Source organism: Trachemys scripta, chromosome 13 (assembly GCF_013100865.1).
Source record: "Trachemys scripta elegans isolate TJP31775 chromosome 13, CAS_Tse_1.0, whole genome shotgun sequence".
NCBI lineage: Eukaryota > Metazoa > Chordata > Testudines > Emydidae > Trachemys > Trachemys scripta.
The window spans coordinates 43,486,228-43,512,671 of NC_048310.1; the positions used below are offsets into that span (position 1 = coordinate 43,486,228).

Genomic DNA, 26,444 nt, shown 5'->3' on the forward strand with positions numbered 1-26,444 from the left:
GTCCTTTGTTCTTGTTCCTGGGCAAACATGGCTGGCTTCCTGCAGAAGGGTAGGCCATCCATGGTGGTTAGTTGCATTGTCTTCTCAGACTGTCCATGGACATGGGGCCCAGGCCTCAGACGCTAGGTGTCGGTCATACCTGTATCTCTAGGTCTCTGAAAAGAGTAAACGACCTTTTCCCACCACCATGCAACACACCAGGGAAACTGAGGCACCGAAAGCCAACTTTTTGCCTCTCTTTGGCAATGGGACTCCCATTGTCCTTCCCTTGCTCAGCCCTTTCCCCTAGGCTAGCCTTGGCCCAACAACTCATGTAAGGGCACTGTCTCTGCAAGTGCCCCGGTTGCCCACATGCCCGTCCTCTCCCTGTTCTCCTCACAGGTGGGACTCTCTTGGGCTCTTGCTCCTTCCCGCTCTCTGGGTGGGGCTTCTATCCCCCATCCCGGTCTGTGTTGCCCCTAGGCACAACATGGCCCTAGCCTGGGGCTTTGCTTCTCCTCTCGCTCTCTGTGGCTTCTAGGGACCCCTTCCTGCAAGAGTTTGAGTAGATACAGCCGCTGCTCAGAAGCTGTGCCATATAGGCCCGCAAGTACTCCTGTGCCTCCCACTGTCTCTGTTGGGTTTCGAGTACCTGAAGCAGCAAGGCCTGAAGCCGCCTTTGCTGCTTGTTAGCCCCTTTCTGCAGGGGCACCAGCTCTGGAGTCCAGCCTGGGAATGCACAAGAACCCTCAGCAAAGAAGGCCTCTGCATACCCAGGCTCCATTGTCTCAACCTTCAGTGTCCCTCAGTCTCTCAAATTCCTGTAACGGGCAATCGTCCGCACAGTCCTCCCCTTATAGCAGGGGTGACCATGTACCCGTGCTCTCCACCACGTCTAGCTCCACTCATCACGCTGGTGCCTCCTGCTGGTCTTGGGGATTAGCTCTGCAGGTCGGTAGCCCACTCCCAATGGTGCCTCTTCCACTGTCACTTCTGCTTCTGGACCCACGTCACTCCAAGGAGTGTGGTGTTCTCTTCACAACACAACCCTGTGGTCGTGTTGGGATCTGTGCTCCCCCCTTCCAGAGGTGAGTGTTGCAGTCCAACTGTCCCACCACTTCCCTGTAGCCCCAGCACCCTCTTCACCCTTGCCTCAGGGCCTCAGCCTGCAAATCCCAGCAGCCAGCCAGGAGCTCTTCTCTAGCTCCCCTGGTCCCTGCTAGCAGCACTGTTCTGTCCAGGGTGCTAGCTTCTTTCTGCCTGCCAGGCACCCAGGTCTCCCTCCTTGAGCTCCAGGGAGTAACTGCCTCTGCTCTGTCCTGCGGCTCTTCATGTATGGGCCAGTTGAGCCCTGATTGGCTGTTCTTGCAGCCCTTCTCCTATTGGCTGCTTCCTGCACAGCCTCTCTAGGGCCTATTAACCCCTTGCATGCCAATGTGGGACGGATGCCCCATCACACAGGGTCAAGGCTGGGCAGGCACATGATCACATTTGTGCAGTGTTGTGTCGGCTTCATGCGCTAAAGGTCTCGCTCTCCAGTGGGGAGAGAAGGGTGGAGGACAGGACAGGGCAGAGAAGCAAGGATGCTGCTGGGAGAGGGAGCAGAGTTGGGGGAGGGGCATTGCAGGAGACGGTCCAGGGGATGCCGAGAAGCGAGAGGCAATGAACAAGGGGAGAGCAGGCTAAGAAGGTGATGGTGAGGAAGGTTAAGGTCCACAGCAACAGTAGGGTTGCCACCTTTCTCATTGCTGGTAACTGGACCCCTGAGGCCCCACCTCCTGCCTCACCTCTTGCCCCCAAGGCCCCGCCCCATCATTAGCTACTCTCCCCATCATGCACTGGATCATCACTCACTGGATCGTCTCAAGGAGCCCGCCTGCAGGTAGGAGGCAGCTCCAACTGAGCAGGGGCTGACATGGGCTAATGACCCAGCGCCTTCCCCCGCCCTGCGGTAACCAGATCTTTGGTTTAGGAGCTGTTTCGGGCTACCCGATGCCTGGGTTTCTACCAGAAAGTCCGGTCAAAACCCGGGCACCTGGCAACCCTTCATGGCACCAGACACAGAAGCCAAAACCAGACTGCCCAGGTAAAATCCAGACAGGTGGCAACTCTAAGCCCCAGGAGCGAGGGCATGAGAGAGTCAGCGCAGCCTGGAGCCGGCGTACAAGAGAAGAACTCCCAAGGGGAGGCCGGTGGTGACGGGGCCGTGAGGCTACCGGGGGCAGGGGGTGTATGTGATGGTGCCAACCAGCCCTGGCACTCAGCTCCATGTTGCAGTGCTGGCATGAGTCAGGGGACCTCCCAGCTGTGCCTGGAGCGGGCGTAGCTCCCGCCCAGCGCTCTGCTCCCTGGAGCTGCTGCAGGCAGGGGGCAGCAGGGCAGAGGGCAGTGCTGGCACAGCAGGGCCCTGTGAGGAGCCCTGGGGACACAGCTGGGAGCAGAGACCATGGGGAAGCGTTGCTGCATGGGGTCACCACGGGCCTCCCCTCCCCTTCCCACTGGCTTTCAGAAAAACAGGCTGTGTTGACAAGGCCGGCGCTGTCCCCGCTCTCTGGGCTGCTTTTCCTGGAAGCGACTGGAGAGCAGGTGGAGGCTCATTTAGCTCGTTACCGATGCCGGGGAAGTGAATCGAGTGGACGTTTCTCCCGCAGATTAAAAAGCTTTCAGTGCAGGCCTGGGGCCGCCTCCCTCGTTACTGCATTAATGTCTTCCCCGAACCCACTCCTCCCCGCAGAACATCCGCAGCACGGGCCGAAAACATCCCTAATGAGCCTGGGACGCAGGGGCCACGCAGGGCGGAGCAGGAATTAGCCGTGCCCTGGGCTGCAGGCAAACTGTGGAAGTGGCAGGCGTTCTGCATTCCTGGGGATGACCCCTGGCTCTTGCACATCGACCCACTGGTGTTAAGGCCAGATCCCACAGGCCAGAGTCCACCCAGCAATTCCCGCCTTGGGGAACGCCCACCCTGCGCCCCAGGGACAGAGCAGGCCCAATAGCTGGGGCTTGCACTGGGGACTATCTGCACTTGGACCGCAAGGGCTTTTCTGTGGGCTTCCTAGAAATCCCATCTCTCCCCCTCATGGTGGGGGCAGCACAGGCAGGCTCATCTCCCACACTCCAAGGAGCCTCCTCCGGGCCGGCTGCAGTTCTGAGTGGCGTCTCTTGCCCATCCACTGGGAAAGCAGGAGTTTGGCCGGACAAGCGGTCCCTTGGCACATGGAGCATCTCTGATTGGCTGCTTTTCCTCAGGAAGTGGGGAAATGGGGAAGCGCAGCCAATCAGAAGGGATTTCCCTAGAGACCCCTGGAGGGATCCTGCCATAGAAGGGTCTGAAGACCTTTGAAGGTGGCAGGTGTTCCTGCTCCCTGATCCCCAGTAGCTGCTCACCCCGATGGCCCTCAGCTCCGGTCCCAGCCCTGCCTGCAGCCTAGTCCCGCAGTTCCCGTCCGTGCGAAGCAGGTGCACAGTTAGCTCTGTGTTAAGCCACTCCTTGCTGTGCCCTCCTGCCTAGGGTCCTGCCCTCCTTTCCTCAGCAAAGACCCCAAGAAGCTACCAAAGGCCACTTCTCTGCTGCCAGACTCCCAGCCCAGCCATGCCTTGGGCCAAGGCATGGCACTTGGCGTGTGGGTGGGTGGCCATGACAATGGGAGGTCGGCCACATCCCCCTCATCCTGCTGGGCCATTCTGCAGCGTTTGACTCCGCTGATCAGCAAACATCCCTGCTTGGGCAGGTCAGCCTTCATCCGGCCCACTCACTCAACAGCTATGTTCCCAGACAAACTATCTTAGCTGGGAGGTAAGGTCGAGAGCCCATGCCTGTGACTTAGGTACATTGGGGGGGGGGGGGGTTGTAATTATCCCAGACAAGCATTACAACCCCAGGGAATTCAGTTCTGGGTAACCTTCAAGAAACCATGTGAAGGATGTAAATGCACTCCAGTACCCTTAACTCTGCCCCACCATGCACTAGTCGTAGAATGACAGGATATCACTGCCTGTGGGCCTAGATTAGAACAAACTGAGTGTTACACTTCATTTCTTTTCCTTCATGGTGTTGCTAAGGGAGAGGACTAAGGCCACACATTGCCTTTCCAAAAGATGGCCACTGTCCCCTAATCTTCCCAATAACAGTGAAACCAAGCTGCCCTCAGGGAAGAAAGTGATCCCAGGGGCAGGGACCGCCTTTTGTTCTGTGTTTGTACTGCGCCGAGCACAATGGAGCCCTGGTCCGTGACTAGGGCACCTAGATGCTATGGTACTACAAATAAATAACAATGCTGGTATTCATATGCTGTCAGGAAGCACTAGGTGGAGCAAGAGAATAGAGGCAGCGGCTGTCTTTGCTAAAGGAGCAGTATTGCAAACTCCAAAAGCACAAGTTAGACCCCAAAAACTGTAAGTCTGGCTTAAAAATCAAGAGAATTTTAAAAATAACAAAAATTGGGCTCTTTTCATTGGCCTTCTGAGTTCAGTTCCTAGAGGGTTACACTGGGGTGATGTTTCCAAGCTAATTTTCTAGCCTTCAGGTGGCAGAACTCACTTTAAGCAAAATGCAAGTAGAGATTCTCACCTGCAATCATCTGACTCCTGGACCTGGGGCTTGGGAAAAAAACCAAAAACAAATATTGTGAGACTTGCATTGTGAGAGTCAGCAACACTGGGCCTCAAACCCCCTGAAAACAATGGGAGATGGTGGAAAACCGGTGGGTTTCTCTGAACGAGAACACCGCTCACCAGTCCCTGCTGACGACGAAACATTCAGTTATGAAGAATAACAGCAAAAAAATGACCATTAATCATATTTTTGCCCCAGACTACCCGAAGCTGGACAGCCAATCAGCACCCGTCACACGGAGTACCCAAAGCCATCTGTGGCTGGCCACACGGCGTAGCCTGTCCATCACACCCAGATCTGGCTGTGCTGATCCAGCTTCTAGGCTCGACCAGATCCAGATCCCGGAGGAAGCTACAGCTGGTCCAGGGCGCTGCGGCTCGTCTGTTCACTAACAGGTTCCTAGGAACACATCACCCCAATTCACTGCTCCCTACGCAGGCTCCCCAGTGACCGGACTCCCCTTCATGTGCGCTGCCCAAGTACTAGCCCCCACTGCCTGACAGACACCTGTACTGTAGCCCTACTGCCTGACAGACACCTCGCTTTCCACCGCCAGAACCCTCCCCGGTGGCTGAGCTCCAGCGAAGAAACGGCCCTGGCCACAAACCAGGAGACTTGTACCTCCAGGAGGCTGAACGTTCCCAAGAGGCCACCCCCTGTCTGTGCCCTGGGGGGCAGATTCCTCCCTTCCTGGCCTCACCCCAGAATGTGGAGTTGGCTAAACTTAAACTCTGGATGCCAGAAAGCACAGAAATCAGGCACACACCATCCTGCATCTGTGTGGGGACTCCTGCATCCGTGCGGGCAACTCTTCCTTAGCTGTTCTTGGGAGCGACCGGTTGCAGGGGCACTGGTGTGTTTGTTTCTACCGTCTCTGACCTTGGTGTGCCCGTGTCCCTGCCCCCTCTCTTGCCTGTGTCACTAGATGCTGGCTGGAGCTGAGTGACTGCCATCAGCTGTCGCAGGGGTTCTCTGGAGCCTCTCTCACAGCAGGATGTGGTTTGCTGTCACCGTGGTTTGATTTGTTTGGTCGCCGTTCCTGCAGCTGCTGTGCAGTGCGTGTGCCACGTGACGCGAGGCGCTGCACAGAGCGGGCCCAGGCCTGCTCTGCGGGTATTTCTGCAGTCCAGTAACGCTGGCCAGGGCTCTCTATCATGCCTTTTTATGAGAGCCACTCCTGCTTTGCCATTAGACTGGCTGTGACGCAGGGAGCGCGTGATCTGTTCTGTTCTGCTGAGGCTACAATCTGTGCACATTCCCAACAGGCAAACAGCCTCGGGGGGTCCACACTAGGCAAGCGCAGCTGTGCTGCACACAGAGCAGGATGCGGCTGTGTGTAGCGGAAGGGATCTGTCTCCCAATAACCCGAACGGCGATCAGACGTGATCTCCCACTGTACAGCACTCCACGCCTAGCCGGAGCAGGTATTTCGTGCATCACGAGTAACTCCTTTTGCTGATTTGCAAGGAATTCATTGCAGAGACTGCACTGGCTTATGAAGTCGCTCTCCTCACTGCTCACGTTGGGCCAATACAGGGCTCTCCCTAGCCTTGCTTCAGTACAACTAAGTCTGGGGTGAGCATTTCGGGATACAGGTCTTTAGGCATAGGTGCCAACTCTGTGGGTGCTCCGGGGCTCAAACACCCACCACAAAAATAAATAAACCAGAGCTGTTCAGCACCCACGAGCCACCAGTAGGTGGCAGGAGCATGTACATGGCACACAGTGAAACTGAAAGGTGGAAAACACCCACCTGCAAAAACAAAAGTCGATGTCTGTGTCTTTAGGCATTTTGACCCTACTGCCTTTCTAGGGAGCGCCATTTGCTACTCCGAGTTCTTCTCTGGCTGACCAATATTCACGAATACAGTACTAAGTGGCTTCTCTTCTTTCTTGTAGTGCCATCCTGACACAGTGGCTTGCTGGAAGTGCACTGTCTGCAGATAGGTCTCTGTGTCTGCAGAAGCCCCTGGGCTGTCGTGTGAAGGAAATTCTACTTGGCCGAGGTGTTCAGATTCCTGATGAAACTCCTCCTCTTGGCGTACTGGGAGGACTTCATATTCAAGGGAGTCAGCACCATTGTCTGTTGTGTTCCTGCTGCTCCAGATGGACAGTCTGCACCAACCATCACACACCCCGTTTGTATGGTGCATGCATGAGATGGTTTGGATTGAGCCGGGGGTGGGACGAGATGACCTCCTGAGGTCCCTTCCAACCCTGATATTCTATGATTCTATGACGTGCTTTGGCAGATGTTCTGGAGCGGATAACAGCTTTTGGAAGATGGGCTCTACAGGTCTGTGGCCTGTGCCCACATGGCTTAGATCACAGCCCAGGAGGGACTGGTCAGACTTCGTGCATACAAAACCAATGGCTAGGCTTTCCTTGTCTGTGTGAGCAGAGTTTGGCTGTGGTACAAACAGAGTCCTAGTCGCAAAGGCTACAGACTGGCCATCTTGTAATAACGCCTCTCCCAATCCATGTTCACTGCATCCCACGTGATAGTTACAGGTTCCTTTGCATCATACTCTTGCAGGACCAGTTGGCTAATCACTACCTTTTGGAGCTGTTCGAAATTCCCAACACCATCTAGCATTTTCATTGATCAGTCTCCTTGTGGATTCCCTGAGCAGGGAGGTGTGTCAGGTACTCGGACAGATCATTAGCAAATCCCCCAGAGCTGTGTGTGTCTTGCACATTGTGTGCACAGGGCACGTCCAGAACTGCTCAACCCTTCCCTCTCCTGGCAGGAGTCCGATGCACAGCACAGCTGACAGGCAGTCTCCCGTGTTTCTTATTCGGTGTGGGATTCACGTAGGGCACTCTGTTGTATTAGGTTAGGATCATGATCAGGAGCGTCTGCACAACCAAATGCTCAAGTGCAAATACACCAACCCCTCTAGTCCCATTAGCGCTGTGTGGCAACACCTCGGGCACACTTCTGGGAAAGAGAAATGCCAAATGGCATCTGCAGTCATCTCTGCCTGCCAGAACAAGCCCAGAAAGTCACCCGAGCTTTCTTCAGCAAGTTTTACCTGCCTGAAATCACCTTTGGCACCTAAACCAGAACACACCTTAACTTTGTGAGTCTGGGCAGGATCTCTTCATCTATTGGTAAGGGCTAATGGAACATTGGAGAGCTTTGCAGAGGGGGAAGGGGTCAATACGTACACAGAAGAGACCTGTTTTTTAATAACTACCATATTGCTGTGCCTGTCTGTTGGTCGTGTAACCTTTTTCAGAACTCCCATCTCCATGAGCTTGTCAATATGTTTTAAGTTTCTTCTTCAAAGGAATCACTACTCTGCCAGGTGGCTTTTGTAGCAGTTTCACCCCAGGGTTGATTTCCAAGTGATGTTCTCCAGGAAGGTATCCACACCCTTGAAAACCATCCCCAGATGGACTGTGCTCTGTGTCTCCTTGGGAGAGGCCTGTGGCTGGAACGGTCCATCGCGTCGTGTGTCAATCCATCATCCGCCCCTGCAATAGCTTCTATTTTCCACTCGATTCTGCTGAGCAGAGGTGCTTGTGGCATTTCAGCGATTTCAGTCTAGTTCAGGGGTAGGCAACCTATGGCTGATTTTCAGTGGCACTCACACTGCCCGGGTCCTGGCCACCGGTCCGGGGGGCTCTGCATTTTAATGTAATTTTAAATGAAGCTTCTTAAACATTTTAAAAACCTTATTTTACTTTACATACAACAATTGTTTAGTTATATATTATAGACTTGGAGAAAGAGACCTTCTAAAAATGTTAAAATGTATTACCGGCACGCGAAACCTTAAATTAGAGTGACTAAATGAAGACTCGGCACAACACTTCTGAAAGGTTGCCGACCCCTGCTCTAGTTTGTGGTGCTTGCCCTTGTCTGGCCCCGTCAGTTCGAGCTGCTTGGAGATTTTCTGATTGAACAGATGCTGGTTGGAGAACGCTGGCTCGTCCAACCCAACATTTCTCATGAAAACAAGTTGGGTTCAATGAACTTTTTCTGACTCCCAGGCAGGATCCCAACAGAACCTGGCTGGCTCCAGGGGAGCCAGGGACCGCAAGGTTCTAGGGGCCTTGGCTCCAGGGCAGTCCCCCTCTTTTCCGGCTCCTGGCTATGGAGTTGGGAGCCTAGCAGCCCTGCGAGCCCCTGCAGCAGGGAGACTGGAAGCCCAGGGATCCCCAACTCTATCTGGGGTTCAGCTCCTGGCTCTGCGGCAGGGAGTCTAGAAACCTTGGGGACTCTCGGGGCTTCCTGTCATGGAGGCTGAAAGTCCTGGGATGGGCTCCCAGCAACTGAGCCTCTGGGGCAGCCAGACCCAAGGCTTCCAGACTCCTGGCCCCTTGCTCTCTGGGCTGCCTGCCTGGCATCCAGGGGCCTGGACGTCCTGGGGGCTCCTGCTCGGGGGCATCCAGACGCAGGGCCGCTGCTCAGTGAAACTGCCGCTCTTGAATGTGAAGGACAATATCACTCAGCGGCGGCCCGTCCCCGGGGAGCGATCGGAGCCGCGGCCAGCCCGGGTCAGGCGCTGCGCGGATCTGTGCCGCGCCAGGCGCAGCGCGACAGACCCCCCCGCCTCCTGCTCTGCGCAGCTCCGCGGCAGGGGCGGGCTCAGCCCTGCCCAGCCCGGGACTCCGCCGCCGCGGGCAGCTCGGAGGCAGCTCCCGCAGAGCGCCCGGCTCCAGCCCGGCCCTGTGCGCGCAGGGCCCCCCGGCCCCTTTAAGAGCCGCCGCCCGCCCGGTCCCGACGTCAGCGCGGGGACCCTGCCCAGCCTGCGGCGCGGGGCGCAGCCCGACCCGCCTGGGAGCCGGGTAAGTCGGGGGCTGCGCGGCCTGGGCCCCGGGTCCGGCAGGGGCTGCTGCCCGGGGGCACCTCTGCGCGGCCGGGCCCGGCGCTGGGGGGTCTGTGGCCGGGCCCGGGGGCAGCTCCGGCCGGGGCCTGCGCGGCTGCTCTGCCCGGTGCGCCGGGACCTGCCCGCTGCTGCGCGGCCCTCGGGCTCTGCGCGGCTGCTATTTATAGCCCAGCTCCCTGCGGACCGTGCGCAGCCGGGGCTCTCTGCAGCCGGGGGGGGGCATGCCGCGGGGCTCCCTGCCAGGCTGCCCGGCCCGCAGAGCAGGAAGCGCAGGAAGGGAGCCGGCTCCATGGGGAAGCTAGGCGGGGAAGGCGAGGCTGGGAGCCCGGCTCTTGGAGCCGTGCTCGGGGTGTGTCGCAGTGTCCGGGAGCCCTGCCCTGCTGCGGGGCTGGCTGGGCACTTGCTCAGAGAGAGGCGCAGCCCCCCGGAATCGCTGCCCCCCAGGACCCAGGTTTTCCTAGCAAGGCCCTCGCCCAGGTCCTGACCCAGCCTGGCGATGCTTGTGTGATGCATTGGGTTGCTGACCCATGGCTGGGGGGCGCCCAGGGCCCAGCCTGTCGGTCAGCCCATCCCAGAGGGTGCTGTGCCCTTGCCCTCCCCCGCAGGAGAACCCGGCCTGATTCCTGCCATGGGAGAGCCGCACTGCAGCCAGTGCTGGAGACGGAAATCGGCTGGCGGATGCCAGGAAGTCCCCCTCCCAGCAGCGTGTGCCGTGTGTACCAACACAATGCGCACAGGGAGCCCGCCAGCCAAACATGGGCACGCTGCCAGCCCGAGGAGCTGTGCTTGTTCTGCACTAGTGTCTCAGGGCGGCAGGCCCAACCCCACGCCTTGTTCCCAGGGCACGGCCCCCAGGCGACGCCCCTCCCATCCTGGGGAACCCCAGTTCCCTGACATGCAGCTGTGATGCCAGGGGTGGGTCAGAGCCCTAAGACAGTGAGGGATTTCCACAGCCCCCTCCCCTCTGTCTGCGGGGTTACCCTGTGCTGGGCTCACTCCCCTTCATCTCCCAGTGACCCCAGAACCCCAAGTGACCCAGGCTGTGCCCAGGTGATGGCCATTGACAACAGCTATGGCTCAGGGTACCAATTAACTGGCCACATCCCCCACCTGCTAACCACTGGCTTCCAAGCGTAGGCCCTGGCCCTGTGAACACCCCCCCGCTTAGTATAAAAGCCCTGGCTGGGATGATTTAGTTGGGGATTGGTCCTGCTTTGAGCAGGGGGTGGGACTAGATGACCTCCTGAGGTCCCTTCCAACCCTGATAATCTATGATACCAGCCCTTGCTGTTGGCAGCCTGGCGTGACCTGTCTGGCACTGAGGTGCTCACTGCCTTTAGCCCTCAGTCTGAAAACACCTAGCTGCCCTGCACACCGAGGGGCCTGGCAGGACTGAGGGGTGTCAGCAGAGCTGTGAGCGTACATGAGGAGGGCATGGCTGGAGTAATGGGGGGGCTGCAGGTCGGGATTGAGGGGCATTGACAGGGGAGTGGGGGGGCTAGGACTAAGAATAGTTGGGGTGGAATTAGGGGGATCCAAAGCGCTAGGATTGTGGGCAGAGCTGGGGGCGGGAGGCCCACTGCCAGGGTAGTAGGGGAGCTGCAGGTCGGCAGTGAGGGGCAGCGGCAGAGCTGCCACCCCCTGCCCCTCTGCTGCCAAAGGTCGCTCGCACCAGTGGTTTGTTTTGGGAAAATATTGAAAGCCCCCAACCCTCACCGGTGTGACCAGGAATTGGAACCAAGCGAACAGGGCCCCCTGCCCCCCCGGACAGCCTGCTGGCCTCGTGGGCTGCAGCTGGAGAAAGAACATGCCTGGGTAGGGAAGCTCCTTTAAACACCCCACTCCATTGTAACCTGCAAAGGGGGGAGCTTCTTCTGCACACACACCCCTCCCCCAGTGGCACTGGGCCAGCACTGTGGCTCCCATAAATCAGTAACACCCCCATGGGGGGGGCTGGGGCTGCCCCCCCGGCTTGGTGGGGAAGTCTCTGGGCTGACATGTTGTGCAGGTGCTGGAGACCCCACCCCAGCGTGGCTACGTGTACAGACTACTGGCTGGGGAGCTTGGGGCAGTTATAGGCTCAGCCCAGAGGGGAGAGGAGACCCCGGCTCTGGGAGTCAAGGTGTGACCCCATAGGAACCCAGAGCAAGAACTCAGGCCTGGTCCAAGCTGGGCAGCAGCCCAATGCCCGCAGCATGGGGGCACCTGGCCACATGCCATCCTGCACAGGCCATGGGCATGAGCACACAACGCACAGTCAACCTGTGGAACTCCTTGCCAGGGGATGTTGTGAAAACCAGAAGTATGGGTTCAAAAAAGAACTAGATTAGGTCATGGAAGACAGGTCCAGCAATGGCTATTAGCCTAGATGGTCTGGGACACAACCCTGTGCTCTGGGAGTTCCTCAACCTCTGACTGCCAGATGCTGGGACTGGGTGACAGGGGATGGGTCACTTGATGATTCCCTGTTCTGTTCATTCCCTCTGGGCACCTGGCATTGGCCACTGTCAGTAGACAGGACACTGGGCTGGATGGACCCTTGGTCTGACCCAGTACGACCATTCTTATGGCCCCGGACAGCTCCTTGCACTGTGAGAGTCAGCGACCCGTGGCGTGTGTGAAGGAGAGCTGGGCTTCATCTGGGCAAGTGTAGGCCAAGGGGGTGGCGTCCCTTTGCTCAGGGCACTCTGGGGTGTGGGGCTGCGCACATGGATGGGTGTGGGGCTGGAAAGGTCAGGGTTCCCCCTGTGCAGGGCAGGGAGTGTGCCTGGGGTCCCCTGTGCTCAGTGGCTTCTCTATTGTGCCCAGCCTCCCTGATGCCCGGCCCCCTGTGACGCTCTGGTGCAGCCATGGCGGGGGCCAAGGGCTGCTACGAAGGGAAGATCGCTGGCCTGTACGACCTGGAGCGCACGCTGGGCAAGGGCCACTTCGCCGTGGTCAAGCTGGCGCGGCACGTCTTCACGGGGGAGAAGGTGGCGGTGAAGGTGATCGACAAGAGCAAGCTGGACGTGAGCGCTGCGGGGCAGCTGCTGCAGGAGGTGCGCTGCATGAAGCTGGTGCAGCATCCCAACGTTGTGCGGCTCTACGAGGTCATCGACACCCACTCCAAGCTCTACCTCATCCTGGAGCTGGGGGACGGCGGCGACATGTTCGACCACATCATGCGGCATGACGGCGGGCTGGCCGAGGGGCGCGCCAAGCACTACTTTGCCCAGATCGTCCACGCCATCTCCTACTGCCACAAGCTGCACGTGGTGCACCGTGACCTCAAGCCCGAGAACGTGGTCTTCTTCCGGGAGCAGGGCGTGGTCAAGCTCACCGACTTTGGCTTCAGCAACCGCTTCCAGCCCGGCAAGATGCTCACCACCAGCTGCGGCTCGCTGGCCTACTCAGCACCCGAGATCCTGCTGGGGGATGAGTACGACGCCCCAGCCGTTGGTAAGTGACCAGGGCCGCCCGCTTCTGGCTCCTGCCGGGTTGTTTGGGCGAGGCTGGCACAGCCCGGAGCGCTGAGCGTGCACGTCTGTGAGCGTTGGTGATGGGAGGCTGGGGATCGGTCCTGCATTCTCATTACCAATGTGTGTATAAGGCTCCGGTCAGCCTGAGACCTGAGCATCTCATGCATGTTTATGGACATTCCCTCCCAATGTCCCTGCGAGGCGGGGGCAGGGGGAATGGGGGGGCCTGAGGCATGCAGAGGCTAATATAGCATGGGCAACAAGGGAGGAATTAGAGATTGGCTATGATTGGTGTCACTCAGCCCTGTGGGAGGAGTCACACGGCAGGGATGTTGATGTCACTGGATACACCCTGGTCAGGAAGGACAGAGTGAGCCGAAGGGGCGTGGCCTGGACATCACAGATCCTGCACTAGTGACTGACAGCTCAGTTCAGAGGGGCAGGAGTATTAACTGGGTCAGTGTATTAACGACGTGTCACAAGGCAGGATACTGGGCGGCGTCTGTTACAGAGACCAGTCGGACAAGGGAGCAGGATGAGCAGCTGCTTAAATATCCATCCCTAATGTGTAGAAAGAAAGACAGTGTTATCGGGGGGGGTGGGGGGATTTTATTGTCCGGGGCGGGACATGCTGGAGCTTTCATGCTGCCACTAGTAAGATATGCTTGGAGGTTCTAAAAATTATAGATGACTTTGTAACTCAAGAATTCTTACAACCAACTTGGGGGTCGTTCCTCATACAGATGAATTAAGCATAGAATTAAATTGGATGGTTGCCTAGGTGTAAGCGATCATGACTTAATGTTATTGGCTAGGTGCAGACCCAATGTAGTCCCATCCAGGAAACTATATATATACTTGGTTCTTTAAAAGGGCCAACTTCCCAAAACTGAAAACAATCATGAGCAAAACAGAGTAGGAGGAGATATTTGAATATGCAAATGAGAATGATAATTGGGAATCCTGGGAGTTTCTAAAAATTATAGCTGATAATTTTCAGACTCAAAAGGTATTGCAACCAACTTGGGATGGTTCTGTATCTGACTTCATTCTGACAGGTAAAGAATTGATCACTGAATTAAAAATTAGCAGTTGCCTAGGTGCAAATGATCACGATCTAATTTAATCTATTATGTTCAAGCAGAAACTAGTCCTCTCCAGGAATGTATGTACTTAGTGCTTGAAATGGCCAGTTTCCACAAACTGAAAATAATCATGAGCAAAACTGAGTGAGAAGAAAAATTGGAACAGAACATGAACAGTAATTGAGAGCTGTTAAATAATTTACTAGATGCCTAAAAAAACCACAATCCCAAAATCATGAAAGAAGGCTTCTTCAGATTAAAAACAAAACAAAAAACAGATTAAAAGGGAAGGTGAAAGCAGCAATAATTTATATATAATTGGGGAAAGTTGATGCAAGTACTATAAATTAGCAGTTATGAAATGCAGACAATTGATAAGGGAAGCTAAAAGTATCAATGAAAAATCTATGGCCAGTAGGTTAAGGACATTAAAAAGGAAATGTTTACTATATCAGGAACAACCGAATTCCTGGTAGTGGTCTCGGTCCGATGGTAGGTGGGGATGGTACAGTTGTCAATGATGCAGAAAAAGCAGGAGTGTTCAGAAAATATTTGTGTTCTGTATTTGGGAAGAAGCTGGGTGATGTATTCATGGCTCACAGGGGTAATGAAATTCTTTTTTTTATTATAGTAGTAACTAAGGAGGCTGTTTCACAGCAGCTGCTAAAGTAAAACCTTTTAAACCTGCAAGACCAGATAACTTACACCTAAAAAATATAAAAAACATTAGCTGAGAAGCTGTCTGGGACACTGATGTTCACTTTCACCCAAACTTGGAATGCTGGGGAAGTTCCAGAGGACGGGAGAAAAGCTATTGTTGTGCTGATGTTTAAAAAGGGTAAATATGGTGATCTGGTAAACTACAGTTCAGTTAGCCTGACACTGATCCCAAGCTAAATCACGAGGAGGCTGATATGGGATGCAGTTTGTAAAGAATGGCAGCATAACTAATGCCAGTCAACATGGTTTTATGGAGGCTAGGTCCTGCCAAACCAAGTCGACATTTTTGTGTCTTGATGAGATCACAAGTTTGGTTGATGCAGTAACTGTATACAACTGAATTGGGCTTCTGTAAAGCATTTGACTTAGTTCCACATGATTAAAAAATTAGCACTCTTCAAAACAAGTGTAGCCCATGGTAAATAGACTAAAAGCTGGCTAACGGATAGATCTGAAAACAGAACTGTGACTGGGTCTCCCAGGGATCTGATCTTGGGCCGGTGCTGCTCTATACCTTTTATCAGCCGTCTGGAAGAAAACATAAAGTCGCTACTGGCAGAGTATGGAGATGACCGCAGATATGTGCGTGGAGGGGGAGCGCCCATGTGTTTCGCCCTTGCTGCCCTGGCACAAAGCCATGCAGGGAACACAAGTGCCGTGGGGTGCAGCCTGGCCAGGTGCTGTTGACTTGGGGGGGGGGGGGGGGGCAGAGGGGCATGTGGCTTTGAGGCCCACTCGGTTCAGTTCTACAAAGGCTCTTATCCCATGGTATCTGAACGCTCTCCAGTCCTGCATTAAGTGACATGGCTGACCCCGATCATCACTTGGGGCTTGTTCTCTCTATGTGTGCCAGGGTAGAGCTGTGCGTGCTCTGTGGGGTTTGTTTGTAAGTGTCTGGGCTGATAGCGGAGCAGCACTGGGAGCGGGAGGTCTGGGATGGCCCTGGGGGAACTGAGGCTTGGGGCTGGCCCCTGAGGAAGCTGTTTCCTCCTGGTGGTGGAGAGTCCCTGGGCCTGAGGTGCAGGAACTGTCCACCCCAGACCTCGTGCTCCTTTAGATCCGCTGGGCCCAGCCATGGAGCACATGAAGACCAGGACCGAGACCTTGGACTCTTCGAGGTGGAGTGACGGATGGGCTGGAGAGGTGGCGAGTGGCCAGGTTGGCTGCGGCCTTGTGCCCGGAACACTAGACAGGCGGGCGTTTCCGGGGCCTGCGTGGCCCCCACCTCCCACTGTGACCCCACTCCCAGTGTGACCTCATATACACGGGGGATGCCATTTCCAAGAGGGTGCCGCCTGCCCCTGCCTGCCGGACCTGGCACGTGGATCACGCTGGTGGGGATGGAGCAGGGCACTCTTGGAAATGGTGTTTGCACCCTCTTCCCCCCTGTTTGCCACTGTGTCCGGTTTTGGCCCCTTACCGTCCGGGGACAAAGCAGCCCAAAAGTGGACGGTGCAGTGTGACACCGGACGGCTGCCCCCCCAGTGGGGCCTGTCGTGCTGAAGAGCCGCAGCAGAGTTCTGGGCTAGCTGGAATGCCTAGAGCCTGGGCTGGGGTGCGGAGGGGCCGGTGGAGCTGGGCTGAGGTGACAGGGCCCCCTGACAGGTTAGGTGGAGCTGGGCTGGGCTGCAAGGGAGAGGGTCAGGGCTGGAGCTCACCATGCACTTGTCCCGCCCTGTGGCGGGGGCTGGGGGGGCAGCAGAGCATGGCCATGCAGGGAGGGAACAGGATGGGACGGGGTGTGTGGGGAATGCGCAGGGAGTGGGGCATGGTGAGGCAGGGCGGGGCAGTTTGTAGCCCAAGCCAACCAAGCAGCGAGTACGTGGAGCCCAGTGCGGGGCTGGCTTGGGGCGGAGGAAGCTGTGCTGGCACTGGGAGGGTTAAGCCCCCTCGCTTGTGGCCCAGGGAGGCGTGTGGTACCCAGAAGGAGCAGGGGGAGATGGTCCCAGTGTCACTCCTGCTGCAGGGCCCAGGGTGGCATTGGGCCCTCGGGTTGTTGCTTCCCTGACGCAGGGGCTGGCTCCCGCTGGCCAGGCTGGGGCGAGAACTTGCTGCCTGCCGGGGCCGGGTTCCTGCCCTGCATTGCTGGAGGCTGCACACAACAGGTAGCAGCTCCAGCTAGTAACGCCCAGTCTCACAGCTGGGGGGCCCCGCCAGCCCCACCCCCAGCAGGAGGAGTCACACAACAGGCCCCACTCCCCATGTCCAGAGGGACCCTGCTGCTGCCCCTGCCTCTGGGGGGAAGGCAGCCCGGTCACCACCCCCGAGGGGGGGCCTTGTGGCATGGTGTGCCAGGGCCCCCCTTCTTTGGCAGTAATGCAGAGCCTGGCCCAGCCTTCCGGCCTCCTTGAGCTGAAGCCCTGGCAGTCGTGGGGACATCCCCAGTGTTGCCAAAAGAACTGGTCTTGACTCCCCCTCCCTTTGGGGCAGGCAGCGTTTCCCTCTAGCCCTGCCTCTGCACCATCCCTGTGCCCCTGCCCCCATCTCTGTGTGGCATGGAGGTGTGGGCTGGGCCTGGGCAGAGCCTGGCACGGCTGCTGGGGCTGTCCATGGGGCCGCTCGGGGTGGGGTCACTGGGCCACAGGAAGCGCTCGGGAACAGTCTGTGCTGAGCTGAGCCCGGAGGGTTATGGCAGGAAGGGCCTTTCCTGTTCCAAGGAGCCTGGCCGGGCCCTGCCCTTCCCCAGCTCTGCTGATGTACAGGGAGCCCCCTGCCCCGGCCTGTGTGTGTGTGGCGGGGGGGGGCAGGAGTCAACGCTGCTGGGCCAGCAAGGGCACTGCTGCTGGGGGGATGGATGGGGGACGAGCCCTGGCACAGAACTGCACAGCCGGCTCCAGCTTCTGGGGGTCTCCATCTCTATTGACCTGTGGAAATAGGGGGCCAGGCTGGTGTCCATAGAGGGAACAAACAGAGCCACTTTTCACCCAAGCCAGCCCCAGGCCATTGCCCCCAGGACAGCCAGGCCCTGCCCCCCTCTCATCTTTGCATTGCACAGGAACAACCCCCTGCCCCTCCTGAGCACCCTGAATGGTAATGGAAGCTCCAGTCCCCAACAGCCCCGCAAGCTCCCCAACGGCTGGATTTGGCCCCCTCGTGCTCCTGCACAGCCACCCCCACAGCCTCTGGGGTCCAGCGCTGCACCCCACACCCCTGACTGGCACGGAGTCTCCAGCCCCAATGTCCCCCTCACAGCCCTCCACCCCTGCAGCCCCGAGTGGCACGGAGCCTCCAGCCCCAATGTCCCCCTCACAGCCCCCCCCCTGCAGCCCTGACTGGCATGGAGCCTCCAGCCCCAATGTCCCCCTCGCAGCCCCCCCCACCCCCGCAGCCCCGACTGGCACAGAACCAAACAGCACCTGGGGGGCACAGATGCCCCCGAGCAGTGCTCCAATAGTGGGTGCCAGGATCCAGCCCGTGCTCCCCTGGGGGCCTGGCCCTGTCTGTGTGTGACGCTGCTGCCCTTCCCCCACCCCACCAGGCCTCACTCCCCCACCCCATGGCTCTCCGGCCCGCAATCCGCTTTCCCAGAGAGCCTGAGCAGCTTAAGGCCCTGAGAGGTGCTGACGTAATCCCTGCTCCTTTATCCCTTTTCCCAGCTGTGTGGGGCACGCACATGCTGCTCTGCCCCACAGCTCCCTGGATGCTTCCCCCCCAGCAGTTCCCGCTGCACGCGCCCCTGCTCAGCAAAGCCTTCCACACACTGAGCGTGAGCAGACGCACAAATCCCAGGGCCAGGACAGCTAAGTTGCCCCCGCCCCCCGGGAGAGACAGCCCCGTGCTATAAATAACCGGTAATCGCTTCAGCTGGAGGTTGGGTTCAGTAATAGTCAGTGTCCATGGAGCGGACATGGGACTGAAACACGCTGGCTGGAGACAGCACAATGCAGTTAGGTGCAATGCAGGCTTTCCTCTCACTGCTCTGTTGGTGCCCCTCAATCCCCACCCGCAGCCCCCTGCTTTTCCTGGCCCTGGTTCCCCCCTCCCCAGTCCTTCCATCCTGCTTTATCCCAGTCCTGGGTTTCCCACGAAGCTGGGTTACAGAGCAGGACCTGGTCAAGGAGCAGCAAACAAAGGGCAGGAAGATATCGTTTCCTCCTGGTGAAAGGCGGCAGGAAGTGCTCCCTGGTGTCACGCTGGCACTGGTTCAGTGTTTATGTGTGATCTGAGCGGGAGGGGGAATGAAAATACAGGCGTCACTGCGTCGGTTACACGCGGGGCAGCTCTCCCCTCTCAGAGCAATGGGTTCAGGCTCTCTGCAGACCCAGGCAGCGTCACTGCATCGGTTACACTGAGGGCGGCTCCCCCCTCTCAGAGCAATGGGTCCAGGCTCTCTGCAGACCCAGGCAGCGCCACTGCATCGGTTACACTCAGGGCGGCTCCCCCCTCTCAGAGCAATGGGTTCAGGCTCTCTGCAGACCCAGGCAGCGTCACTGCATCAGTTACACTCAGGGCGTCCCCGTCCCCCCCGTCAGAGTGATGGGCTCAGGCTCTCTGCAGACTCAGGCAGTGTCGGTTGCACTTGGGGTAGCTCCCTCTTTTACCTCATCAAAGTGACAGCACCGGCTCTACCCTGTGAGCAACACCACCATGCCGCTGCAAAGCCCACTCATTCTGGACTTCCTGGCTCTTCCCTTTGGGGTTTCTGGAGCAGTGCACCAGGCTGCTGCTGGTATTTCCTGGGCACCCAGCTCGCCTGGCGTGAGCTGCTGAGGATGGAGGCTGCAGCAGCAACTCTGCTGAAGGGCCAATTTTCCAAATGCTTTCCTATTCCTAGGAGGACTCAGATCAGTTTGGAAATGGCTCGGCCAGCTGGGGGCCTGCAAATTGGGGATACAGGTCTCGAGTCTTGGCTCAAGATACAGCTTCCTGAAAGGACCAGCTGGGACTTTGCAAAGTACTCTGAAATTAGGGAAACTAGACAGCAAGTGTGAAAAATCGGGATGGGATGGGGGGTAATAGGAGCCTATATAAGAAAAAGACCCCAAAATTGGGACTGTCCCTATAAAATCGGGACATCTGGTCACCCTATCTGAAATGTCCGTGCAGAGCCCGATGGACTGGGAAGCCAGCAGGGCCAGGCCAGAGACGGAGACACGTGGTCACGCAGTCGTAGCCCAGGGCTCCCAAACTCCATCTTACAATACAGCAGGCGCTGTGTGGGGCGCAAGCAGCGTGCTGGTTGGAGGGAGGCAGAGCTGAGAATGGGCAGGCTCAAACCAGGCCATGGGCCGGGGCAGGGAGCCCCTCGCTGGCCCCATCACATGCTCCTCACACAACTCACCTGTGCAGGTCAGGCCTGAGACCTCTCCAGGCCTCCGGGAAGCTTCCCTCCTCCCAGGGGTTGCCTGGTTCACACCTGTTGGTACGGCGGAGATGGGACCGCGGCTGCAGGGGAGGAGACCTGGACACGTGTGTGCCTGTGGCTGGCTCCGTCCCCCCAGTTGGATCCTGTGCCCCATTCCAGCTGGACACCCCTGGCCCGATGCCGCAGTGGTCTGAGCTCTCTGTGTCCTTCTCTCTGCAGACGTCTGGAGCCTGGGAGTCATCCTGTATATGCTGGTGTGCGGCCAGCCGCCCTTCCAGGAGGCCAACGACAGCGAGACGCTGACCATGATCATGGACTGCCGCTACACCATCCCGCCCCACGTGTCCTCGCAGTGTTCTGAGTATGCACCCCCAGCCTCCTCCGCCCCCTCTCCTCCGGGCTTGCCCGGGTGCCACCGTCTGCAGGGGCATGCGGGGGGCATGGGGCAGGGTGTTCACACCCCTGCACAGCCCAGCTCCGTGCCAGGGAGATCTGAGGGCTCAGGGTCAGCAGGGAAGGAGGGTGCAGATTTTTACCAGGAAGGGGAACCAGTGGAACAATCGTCCCAGAGGCGTGGTGCGTTCTCCATCTCTTGGAGAAAGACCCCCAGTCTCCACAAGAGGCCTGGAGCTCCGGGCTGCCCCAGGGAGCGCTGGGTGGGTTCTCCAGCTCAGACTTCATGGTCCCATCTGGCCTTGGAGCCTGTGGCTCCGTGCATCTCCGCTGCGGGTGCTGCTGCGGGCCTGGGGCAGCGTCTCCCGGCGGGCTTGTGACCCTGCTCCCCTCTGCTCTCTGGCAGTCTGGTCAGCCGGATGCTGCAGCGGGACCCCAAGCAGCGGGCCTCCCTAGAGCAGATTGAGACGCACCCCTGGCTGCAGGGCGTGGACCCCTCCCCAGCCAGCCGCTGCCTGCTGCCCCTGACGTCGCACAAGCGGGTGTCCGAGGAGGAACATGACATCATCATCCAGGCCATGACGTGTGGGAACATAGCGGACCGGGACGCCATCCAGGAGTGAGTGCTGGCCGGCCGGGCGGGCGGGGGGAGGCGTGCAGCAGGGTCGCTGCACCAATCTCCCGTCTGTGTGGTGCCCTGGGCCTGGCATCTCCTCCCCATCCCTCATGGACAGTGGGCAGGGAGCTCTGCACAGGGCTTGGCTGAGTGACTGATCTCCAGCCCAGCCCTTGCACGCAGCGATGGAGACAGAGAGGGGCAGGTCCTCTGGCACCAGCAATCCCCTGCGCCCCCCTGGAAAGCAGGGCAGTTGCTCTTTTGGATGTGAGAGGGCATTTCCTTCAGGGCAGGGGGCAGGCCAGGGGGTTTCCTGCAGGCTGGGGGACAGGCCAGGAGAGCGGGGGGGCAGAAGGCAGGCAGGCTGTTTTCTGCAGACTAGGGCAGCAGGGTGGGGGGGTGGGGCAGAGCAGGGGGTTCCTAGCAGACTGGAGGAGCAGGGTGGGGGGCGGAGGTTCTCTGCAGATCAGGGGAGCAGTGTGGGTGCAGGGGGAGGGCAGGCCAGGCCGTTCTCTGCAGACCAAGGGGCAGTGGGGTCATGCCCGGGGCTGGGAGCTCAGTGCTCTGGTGTGCCCCATGCCATGAGCAGCCAGCATGCCGCTCTCTGGTAGCGCCCAGAGCCCTGTGCTGGGGCCTGCTGGGTTCCTCCGGGGTGCGGCTCTCACCTGTGCCTTGCATCCCCCCAGGGCCCTGGAGGCCGACCGCTACAACCACATCACGGCCACGTACTTCCTGCTGGCGGAGCGGATCCTCCGGGAGAAGCAGGAGAAACAAAGCCACAAACTCAGCTTGGTCTACAACCTGGCCCAGCAGGTGCAGAACAGGTGAGCCGGCGCCCTCCGGCTGGGACAGGCCACGGCTCAGCACCAGTCCACCGCCCCGGGGGCCACCGGCACAGCCGGTCCCACCTGCCGGCGAGGTTCCCCGCAGGCGTGCTGTGTGGGGGGAGCCCGCGGCGCTGGCAGCAGAGTGCTGTGCGTGGCACCACATCCCTTCGCTGCCCAGGGATGTGGGAAGTGTCACCTCACTGGGGCCCAAACTCTCCCTGACTCCTGTCGGGGGGGGATGGCATCCAGCCTGGCACAGAGCTGGGTGGGGGGTACCTGACACCCAGGTTTTCCTGTCCATGGCCCTGGGGATCGTGCCAGGGCCTGGGAGGCCTGGCTGGGCAGCTGTAGTACCGATCCGCCGTTGGCTCCGGCCTGCTGCACCACCACGCTCGCAGTGCCACCCAGCTGCCACAGTGATGGGCTCTTCAGGCCAAGCCCCCCCCAACCCCAGCTCTGGATCCATGCTGCGGGTAGCCCAGGGTCACTCAGTGCCCCTGCCACAGCTACTCCCGGCTGGCAGCTCCCACCCTGGACCTGATCCTGGGCACGCTCCCCTCTCTTTCAGCGCCAACCTGTCGAACCCATTCAGCACCATGGGCGACACCCGGGACCTCTCGCCCTTCGCAGAGATGCCGGATAGACTGGCAGCATTCTCCAGCCCCCAGCCCCGGGCTGCCGCAGAGGATTCTGGGAAAAGAGATGGCAGACCCATTTCCTTTTCTGCCCTGGGGGAAGGCGACGCGCCCCCCGGCCTCCATGGAAACGAGCAGCTGGTCCGAGCCCTGCTCAGTCCCGCCCTGGCGGACGCCCCCATGGCCAAGAGCACCCCAGCCCTGCAGCAGATCTGCGAGGAGGAGGAAGAGGACGAGGAGGAGGAGGGGAAGGCCAACGCAATGGGAAGGAGAAGCTCTTCGCTAAACCAAGAGCAAATGCGAGATTTCCAGAGCTCCAAGGTCTCCCTATTGTTCTGCCGTGGTGCTGTGACCCACAGCAAGGGGGAGAAGAGCCTTGGAGCCACCAAGCCAGGCCTCTTGGAGCAGGGCCCGGGGAGCAGCTGGCAGCTGCCGCCTCTCAGGGGGGCGCCGAGTCCCAGGAGCGAGCCAGGTCAGCCCCGAGAGGCGACAAGCCACGGTGCAGCGCGGGAGGCCACAGACCACCTCAGCGTGAGCGTTGGGGAGAGCGCCCCCAGCCCCCTCCCTGCAGGGATGCCGGCGGCACAGGGGGACGCAGAGCTCCGGGAGGGCGGGGGAGTGGGTCTGGAGAGGGGCCAGGCTGAAGGCAGCTCGGGGCCAGAGGAGGACGCCACCACAACAGAAATGGAGGATGGGGGCAGTCTGGGGCAAGTGGGCAAGGCCCCGTATCCAGGGAGCTGCGAGGGCCCCGTCGCTGGCTCTGCTGGGAGCCTCCAAGCCACTTCCCATGGGACGCCAGTTCCAGACGACAAGTCCAGGAAACTTGACAGGCCCCCTGAGCCAGGCTCCTCCACCAGGCCCGCGCGCCCAGCTGAGAGCCCTCACTGCGGCAGCACCGCCGGCGGCGAAACCACGGCCGACAACGTGATCAAGTTAGACCCTGCTAAAAACAAGAGCACCCACCTGAAGGACAGGCTTCTGCAGTTCCCGCTGTGCGAGAAGGCTCTGGCCTTCAAGATCAGGCCCAGCTCCAAGGAGAGCCTGCTGTCCCTGGGGCAGTTCAACTGCTGTCACGTCATCTAGACGGGGCCTGCAGCCTGCGGCCCGGGCAGGAAAGTGGCGGCGCACGGCCCCAGGCCAGGGGCCACTGGCAGGTGCAGGGCTAAGGAACAACCTTCTCAGTCTCTTGCTCCCACAGAGCAGCCGTTCTCCTGGCTGAGACCCAGTCCTGCCCGCTCTCCCTTCCCTCGGCCCAGGGCCCTGCCGTGGGAGCACCCGGCTCCTCCCGTGGCCATGCGCGTGGGCCCTCGGACGGCGACGGAGCGCGCTGGCCGGGCGGGAGCCACCTGGCTGGCCGGTCTCACGGAGAGCGCCCCCCCTCGCCCACCCGGGATGGCTGCCGGTGCTCTGTCAGCTCCCCCCTGCAGCAGCGCATTGGGCTTCTGCAAAATTCCTGCCTTCGTGCTGACCCGCGAGCCCCCACAAAGGTAGGTCCGACATCAGCAGCTGGCAGAGGGCAGCCGCAGGCTGGGATCCGCACAGGGGCTAAGCTGCTCGGCTGCACGGTCTCCCAAGAAGCCCTGTCCTGTCCTAAAGACCAGCGTGGTTGCAGCTGCACGGGCCAGCAGCCGTGCTCCTCTGCTCCTGAACCAGAGTCCGGGAGTCTGACTAGAACGTGGGACCCCAGGAAGCACAGCCCCCCAGATCCCCAAGGGAACGCACCGAGGGCCAGCTGCACTGCTCCTCCCTGGGGCCGGCCTCTGCTGGGGCAGAATCTGGGCCAGTTACCAAAGGGTTAACAGCGGAAGCCAATGCTCCTGTTCTGGGGAGGAACCCAGCCTCCCCTCCACTGCAGCCATGCACCAGAAGCAGCCCAGGGCCAGACTTCAGCTTCCCCCAGGACCCCTTCGCACCTGCTGGCTGAAAGGATGCAGAGGGGCTGCAAAGCACCCTGGGAAATGCCTCTCCAGCTGGCCCAAAGCCATCTCCCGCTGCTGGCGCGGCTCCGGGCCAGGGCAGGGCAGTCCAACGCCCTGGATAGGGCCACGGAGATTGGGGCACAAGTTAGGGTGATCCTCAGAGCTGCTCTAACCTGCTCCACTGGCCCCAGCAGCCCCAGGACACAGCCATATTCCCCCGGCCTCTGCACCAGGGACTCCATCACCACCACTCCTCGGGGGCAGCAAGGTCTGCGGGAGAGCCAAAGCCAGCGCAGAGTGCCACAGAGAGCAGCGGGAGCCGTGCCCATGCCACGCACAGCCTCCCCGGCGCACCACCGGCTCCAGGGCTCCCAGCCGGGTCAGCCCGTGGCTGCCTCTGCAAGCAAAGGAAGAAAGGTGCTGATGGAATCCAAATGGCGGCACCCCAAGCCACCTGCCAGTGTGTAGTAGTGATGCCAGCGTGCTGGGCACACAGGGTGGTACAAGGCTGGAGAAGCCCCGCCTCGCTGGGGGAGGCCTGCCAGCCCTCGATGCACCCTCTTCCTTCTCTGACAGCCAGGCTGTGCCCCCTGGAGCCTGATGTCCCGCTGGTCCTGGGGGCGCATCGGTCGGCTCTCAGTGCCCAGGCAGCCAACAGCTGCCTCAGCCCGCCTGGCTCTGCCTGGGGTGTTTTTATAACTATTAGAAATAATTTTTTAAAATAGTCTATTTTAATGGAATTTAAATAGAGATTGCTATATCCCCCTCCCCTGCCCGCCGGGGCACCGCGCCGCGCTTCCAGCCCCAGCCATGCATGGCCCCAGAAGCATTTCCCATCCCCGTACTCACCCACCCTGGAGCCAGAGGGGCCATGCCACGGCCGACAGCTCCTCTGTCTGCAAAGTGGCCCCTGCTCTGGGGCCTCTCCGAGGGGGACGTGGGGGAGGGTGTCTGTCATGCACGCGCACACACGTATACAATCTAATCGGTTCCCTCCAGACCCCTGTAACAATAAGCTTTCTATTTATTAGCTCTTTGTTTTCTTGCTGGCAAGAAATGAATTGTGACTAGAGTCTGAAGCCAGAGCTCGCTGCTGAGTTCTGCATAATGTGCACTGAATGGATCAGGTCCAATTGGGAAGCAAAGCAAGTCGGTCCAGTAAAATAAGCTCTTGATTTCAAAACGGCGTCTCCGTTTCCTTCGCTGCGCTGCCAGAGAGAGAGGAGCAGAAACAACCAGGATTAATGTCCTATTTTATACTGCTGCCTTCTGCCAAGCGGTAACAGTTGCCAGGGCTCTGCGGGTCGGCTTCTTGTTGGAGCAGATATGGGTGACGCTGAGTCTGGGTATAGTCTTAATGCAGTTTGATTATTTTTACTTTACACAGCAGGCCTGGAGCAGAGGTGGTCACAAACAGCATGCAGGCTGGGCACAATCCCCAGTTCCCAGAGAACGACTCTGCCACAAGAACTGACCCTAGTTAGAATAAGCAGAGACCAAACGTCACTGCTGCTTGCCAGAGCTCCCTGTAAAAGAAATTGCATCAAAAAAATTCCCAGTGCAGCATTTCATGAGAGGCTGGTTGGTGCCCAACCTCTGAGGAAACTACGGTGCCAGGCCATGTGTGCCAGCGCCCCTGCTGTTCACCAGAGGTTATTCAGGTTCCCAAAAGGAGAGAAACTGGGCAGGGGGAGAGAAACGCCCTGTTCTGAGGGCTTTAGAGCCCAAATTCAGGCAGGACCAACAAGCAGGGAATCCAGGCACTGAGGAAGGAGGTTCCCCTTAGAAGGGCAAAGGGGTGTGCCCAGTCATTGGGCAGGGTAATGGGGGGTCTGTTGCCTTTAAGGAGTAGTGGGGATGGGGCCAGTCAACCCCGTTCTGGGACATCCTTTAAGGGGTTAGGGGCAGCGGTGGGCTAGGCATGGCAGAGGCAGGTGCTGGGAGAGAGGAATGTGGGGGTCGGGGGGTGGGATTGTTTGTGCCTGGGGCCCAGGAGCTGTGGAGCTCAGCTCCCCTCTCTCCTCAGAGCCAGGGAGACCCTTACCCAGCCCCGT

The 26,444-nt window shown here is 59.1% G+C and overlaps 1 protein-coding gene across 2 annotated transcripts; it reads left to right on the forward strand.

The window, feature by feature from the left end:
* The first annotated feature begins 9,190 nt into the window (after positions 1-9,190).
* LOC117886607 (SNF-related serine/threonine-protein kinase-like) lies at positions 9,191-25,573 on the forward strand. Of its 2 annotated transcripts, none has more exons than XM_034788588.1 (6): positions 9,191-9,391; positions 12,241-12,870; positions 20,220-20,361; positions 20,800-21,012; positions 21,696-21,833; positions 22,405-25,573. In XM_034788588.1, the coding sequence occupies exons 2-6, from the start codon at positions 12,282-12,284 to the stop codon at positions 23,552-23,554; spliced, it is 2,232 nt and encodes a 743-aa protein (XP_034644479.1). In that variant the 5' UTR covers positions 9,191-9,391; positions 12,241-12,281; the 3' UTR covers positions 23,555-25,573. The 2 variants fall into 2 exon arrangements, with proteins under 2 accessions (XP_034644479.1, XP_034644480.1); XM_034788589.1 differs by lacking the exon at positions 9,191-9,391 and adding an exon at positions 11,046-11,247.
* The last annotated feature ends 871 nt before the right edge of the window (positions 25,574-26,444 follow it).

Coding starts and splice junctions, on each gene's coding strand:
- LOC117886607 (XM_034788588.1), top strand. CDS start 12,282: ATGGCGGGGGCCAAGGGCTGCTACGAAGGGAAGATCGCTGGCCTGTAC. Junction 12,871..20,219: donor GTACGACGCCCCAGCCGTTG/GTAAGTGACCAG, acceptor TTCTCTCTGCAG/ACGTCTGGAGCCTGGGAGTC. Junction 21,013..21,695: donor GACCGGGACGCCATCCAGGA/GTGAGTGCTGGC, acceptor GCATCCCCCCAG/GGCCCTGGAGGCCGACCGCT.